This window comes from Dipodomys ordii, unplaced genomic scaffold (genome assembly GCF_000151885.1).
Source record: "Dipodomys ordii isolate 6190 unplaced genomic scaffold, Dord_2.0 Scaffold64, whole genome shotgun sequence".
In the NCBI taxonomy this organism is placed as follows: domain Eukaryota; kingdom Metazoa; phylum Chordata; class Mammalia; order Rodentia; family Heteromyidae; genus Dipodomys; species Dipodomys ordii.
In genome coordinates, this window is record NW_012267280.1 from 4511949 (window position 1) to 4517154 (window position 5206).

Here is a 5206-nt window from a genome sequence, read left to right on the forward strand (position 1 = left end):
CCCCACACACACGGGCAGATACACGCACATGCGCGCACACTGATGCCAATTGCTCGTGGCTCATGCCTGTAATCCTAGCTACTCAGGAGGCTAAGATCTGATGATCAAGGTTCAAAGCCAGCCCCGACAGAGAAGTCTATGAGACTTATCTCCAATTAACCACCAGAAAACTGGAAATGGCCCTGTGGCTCAAAGTAGTAAACCCCTGATCTTGGGCAAAAGAGCTCAAGGACATTGCCCAGGTCCTGAGTTCAAGCTTCACAATGGACCACCCCCCTCACCCCCCGCAATTATTTATTTATTTTTATCATAAACTCGGTGCGTTATATCCCTTCTGTGGATACTATGTATTGTACTACAATATGTACCATTTTCCAAGAACTAAAGCAGTCTGGCTTCTTAAAAAACACAGCAAGAGGCTAGGCGCTGGTGCTCATGTCTGTAATCCTATGTACTCAGGAGGCTGAGTTCTGAGGATCATGGTTCAAAGTCAGACTGGGCAGGAAAGTCCATGAGACTTATTTCAAATTAACTACCAAAAAAACGGAAGTGGTGCTGTGGTTCAAGTGGTAGAGTGCTAACCTTGGCTGAAGAGCTGAGAGATAGTGCCCAGGCCCAGAATTTGAGCCCCACAACAGACTCCCCCCCCCAAAAAAAAAAAGCAAGAAGCCAGGTACTGCTGGGCACTAGTGGTAATCCTAGCTACAGGGAGACTGAGATCTGAGGTTGTGGCTCATAGTCAATCTCAGTAGGGAAGCTGTAAAACTTAATCTCCAATTAACCAACAAAAAAAACCCAAAACCACAAGTGGAGCTGTGGTTCAAATGGTAAAGTACACAGAGGCTCAGAGACAGCACCCTGAGTTCAAGCCCTAGAACTGGCACATAAAGTGAAGTGACCAAAATTGGAGTAAAATATTGGTACCAGGTTTGTAGGTGTGCAGAGGTTCTGTGCCAGTTATCTCAGATATGTGCAAATAGCATTTCTAGCCTTTCTGAGTTTTGCATTTCAGTGAGACCTGGAGCCTAGACTGGTCTGACCAGTCCTGCTGTGTGGGATTGAGTTGCTTGGAGGAGGGATACTACCTCACTGTTTTGTTTATAGAGGTTGGTGTTTCTCAATGAGATGGGTTTTACTTTGGTTTGGTTTCAGTGGCTATCACAGTGCCCTCCCATGAGTGCCAGGCCTACAGAATTTGGGCTTATAGAGGCCTCCTTCTCTGTCTCACCTCACTGTTTAGAAGGGTGGTTAGGAGACAGGTGGTTTTAAGTTAATGAGGCCTAAACCTGAGCTTCTTGCCTTGCTTGATCAACATGTTTCCCTTGGAATGAGTCCTTACAGAGCTGTTTCTTAATAAGGTGGCTCTGCAAGCTCTTAATTCTTGCCCTCTTCTGCCATGCCCACGCACACTGGGCCAGGAACTTGCTTATTGACTCCTTACAGGTAGCACTGAGTACCTTTCTTCTGGTGGGAAAGTTGCTTTCACTTTAAGTTTAAATGACTGTTGTTTATAGCAAAATACAGGAGCAAGTCCTGTAGGTTTGCTGTTGTGACACTTTTTTTGCTAAGGGCTGATGGGGTAATTTGTGTTGACTGGTTCTTGGACCCTGCAGTGTTGGCACCAGCCACCTTGCGAGGATCTCCCAGCACAGCTAGAGGGAGCTTGTACACAGAAGCTTCCCCTTGGCATGAAGCTCCTGGATTGCATATAGGGCAGTAACTTGATCACCCAAGCAGGCTTCTCTCTTATTCAGTACAGTGTGGTTAGTTGTTAATGGGGTTATACGGATGAATCCGGCATTTCCAGGAAGGCCAGCAGATTTCTTGTGTGGCGATTGAGCCTAGAGGGTATTCTGGTCCATAAAGATGGTCTAGTTGGGAAGATGATGATGACATTGACACAGTAAGGCTCAACTGAAGGACCTTGTTCTGAGATGTCCCCATGCCTGGGATTAGCAGGCAGGACATGAGAGCTGTGGCTGGATAAAGCCATCTTTCCAGCTCCTTGTTTGGTGGAAAGTTGGATGACAGCCAAGGCTTTATGGGTGACAAAAACCCTGAGGCCACGAAATGAGTGGATATTGTGGTGAAACAAGGTGAGCACTATCCCTGTCAGACACAGGCCCCAACATCTAGACCTGTGGGATATGTGCTCCCAGCCACTTTTATCTACTGTGGGCCTTGCCAACCACATGAGCAGTGAGAAAGCTGAGCAGGGGAGATAGGATTCCTTGTAAAACTTCCTACATGTCTGTTTCGCAAAAGTTGGCCAGGCTGCCTTACTGTCAGGATGGTGGTATAGGTTCCTCTCTCAGTTCGGGGTTCTAGGGGCCTTCATGAACTCAGGGTCCTGACCACATCTGAGGCTTTCTTTGTCTTCCTTACTGTTCTTTCTCCAGAGGCCAAGTGAGAGAAGTATCTTACAGTGTCAGTTTTTCCTCCAGTCTATTATAAACAACCTCCAATCTGTTCTTGTTAATTTTCTTTCCTGAGGGTAACGTATTTGCAAAGGTAGTAAGATGTGTTCAGACCCTACTCAGCAGATTGTGGTGTGGTTGGTGCTGGTCTCTGCCAATGGCACCTTTCCCATCTCAGTGAGGATGTGGCCAGTACTTGGGTTTTATTTCTCAAGTCTGCCACAGAATAGACAAGGCTATCCTCATCACTGCTGAGCTCCAGAAGAGGTATAAGTGAGCATGTTTGCACATACTCCCTCCTTGTTTGCCTTAGGACCTTGGTGTGGTGGGATAGGGTATTCTTGTTTTTTTTTTGTTGTTGTTGTTGTTGGTTGTGCGGCTTGAATTCTGGGCTTGGGCACTGTCCCTGCGCTCTTCAGCTCACGGTGAGCGCTCTACCACTTGAGCCACAGTGCCACTTCCGGTTTTCTAGTGGTTTATTGGAGATAAGAATCTCACAGACTTTCCTGCCCAGGCTGGCTTTGAACTGCGATCCTCAGATCTCAGCCTCCTGAGTAGCTAGGATTACAGGCGTGAGCCGCTGGTGAACGGCGGATAAGGTATTCTTAAAGGAGAACTAGTTTGACTCAGTGTGTCCTCTCCAATTGCAGGAAGCTCTTCGTGGGTGGCCTTGACTGGAGCACTACCCAAGGTAGGTGCTGCAGGCCACTAGGCTGAGTGGCCTCGCTGTTGCTACTGGCCTGGATTTGTTTACGTCCTTTAATGTTGTTTCTGTTTCTGGGCAGGGGATGTCTATCTGGGAGCTGGCTGAGGTAGAGAGTTTTGAAACTGTTGACCTGGTCCCTCTAGGCCACAGGCAGGCTCTGAGCTGAGGCAGGGTACTGTACACTGTGGGGTGCGTGATAGGGCTTTGCTAGGGCAATCACTGCATTCAGTCATTTATGATGCAGTTTGTACTAAAGTCAGCATTCCTAATGGGATATGATGGTATATTCCTATAAATCCCAACTGGGGAGGCTGGAGCAAGTGGATGGAGAATTCCAGGTCAGTCATAAGAAGACCCTATCTAAAGGATGTCCCCAAAATCCAGGTGCCAGAGGCTGGTGCTTGTAATAACCTAACCTTTGCAGTCGGAATGTAGCCATTTACCATTGCTGTGACCACTTAGTCCTTGTAATTTACAAGGAGGGAGTGCATCTGTAGTGTAAGATTCCCCTTGTCCATTGCTTGTTCAGACTTTCTCAGATGAGGCTGATGGGCTGCAAAAGGGCTCTGGGGTGTGCATGTGTATAGGCGCTTGTGCAAGTTCCAACGATGAGACGTGTGCCTAATGCTCTGCTTTGTGTGTGTTTTTTTGTTCCCAATTTCTGAGCAGAGACTCTGCGCAGCTACTTTTCCCAGTATGGAGAAGTTGTCGACTGTGTTATAATGAAAGATAAAACAACCAACCAGTCTCGTGGTTTTGGATTTGTTAAATTCAAAGACCCAAATTGTGTAGGGACAGTGTTGGCCAGCAGACCGCATACCCTGGATGGCCGCAACGTAAGTGTTTTGGCTCATTTTCTTTTGTCTTGTTCTCAAGCTTGATTCATCACTGAACTGGGATTGACATTTTGGAGAATGTTTTAATATGGGATGCCTTCATGTTTGGATCTGCTGTTACAATGGAATCGGGGTAGATTGAATGTGATTGTGGGTCAGTGTACAGTGCATCTAGCTGCTGTTGCTAACACCTTCTTTTATAAAGAATATAGACTTCTGTTTACAATAGCTGGTTTGAAACTTTCTACAGATCGATCCGAAGCCATGCACACCTCGGGGGATGCAGCCAGAGCGAACACGGCCGAAGGAAGGATGGGTAAGGGGCCAGAATTCGTATCTTTCCTTTGTGTTTTTCAGTCACATTTAAAAGAAAAATATTCCTTTCTCTGGTGTTTTTGCCCATTAAGACTGAGAGATTGACCCTGAAGTTGTTGATAATTACACAGATTTACCCTGTACTGTATTATCTTATAGCTAATCCCATAAGGAAAACCTGACAGGTTATGCCACTTACCATTTGGATCATTGGGAGCCTTTAGTTTGTCCTTGTTGATCCTTGTTCCCATTCCCCCCACCCCTTCCACCCATTGTCCACTATTTTTGGCTGCATTAATGCCTGTGGCCACTAGAGTGAGTGCTCACACCCTCTAGTGTGGGAGTCCATTTCTTCCCTCGAGCTGTCCTCACTGGTGAGTAAGGGTGGGAGTCAACTACATTTAATGGATGATGAAAATTCTTTAAACTGTGGTCACTGGTGCCTGGCTGAACAAGACCACACGTGATCTTAGCATAGTATATCCTCTGTTTGCAAGTCTTGCCACCATTCACACCTTACTTTTTCCTGGCTCAAGGATTCTCACACCACCACCTGGACATTGATGACCAGGCACATGCAGGCTTTGCCTGCATTTTTAGCAGAATTCAGTTCATCTTTTTGAGTGAAGGCCTCTGGACCTTTGTAATTGTTTTCGTGTGTGTGTGTGTGTGTGTGTGTGTGTGTGAAAATAATGGAGCTTGAACTCAAGGCCTGGGTACTCACTGTCCCTTAGCTTTTTTGCTCAAGTCTAAGTATAATAAAATTGAAAGACTAATACAATGAACACTAGACTTTTTTTTGGGTCCAGCCTGGGGGCCTGAACTCTGGGCCTGGGCGCTGTCCCTCAGCTCTTCGGCTCAAGGCTAGCACGCTCTACCACTTGAGCCACAGCTCCACTTCTGGCTTTTTTCTTTTTGCTTATGTGGTGCTG

At 46.6% G+C, this 5206-nt stretch overlaps 1 protein-coding gene across 1 annotated transcript in view; it reads left to right on the plus strand.

The window, feature by feature from the left end:
- The first annotated feature begins 2070 nt into the window (after nt 1-2070).
- Nucleotides 2071-5206, plus strand: part of Dazap1 (DAZ associated protein 1) — a 21608-nt gene continuing 18472 nt past the window's right edge. The window contains exons 1-4 of the mRNA XM_013022691.1: nt 2071-2096; nt 3068-3108; nt 3793-3959; nt 4210-4275. Coding sequence (XP_012878145.1) covers nt 2071-2096; nt 3068-3108; nt 3793-3959; nt 4210-4275 — 300 coding nt within the window. The remainder of the gene's footprint in view (nt 2097-3067; nt 3109-3792; nt 3960-4209; nt 4276-5206) is intronic.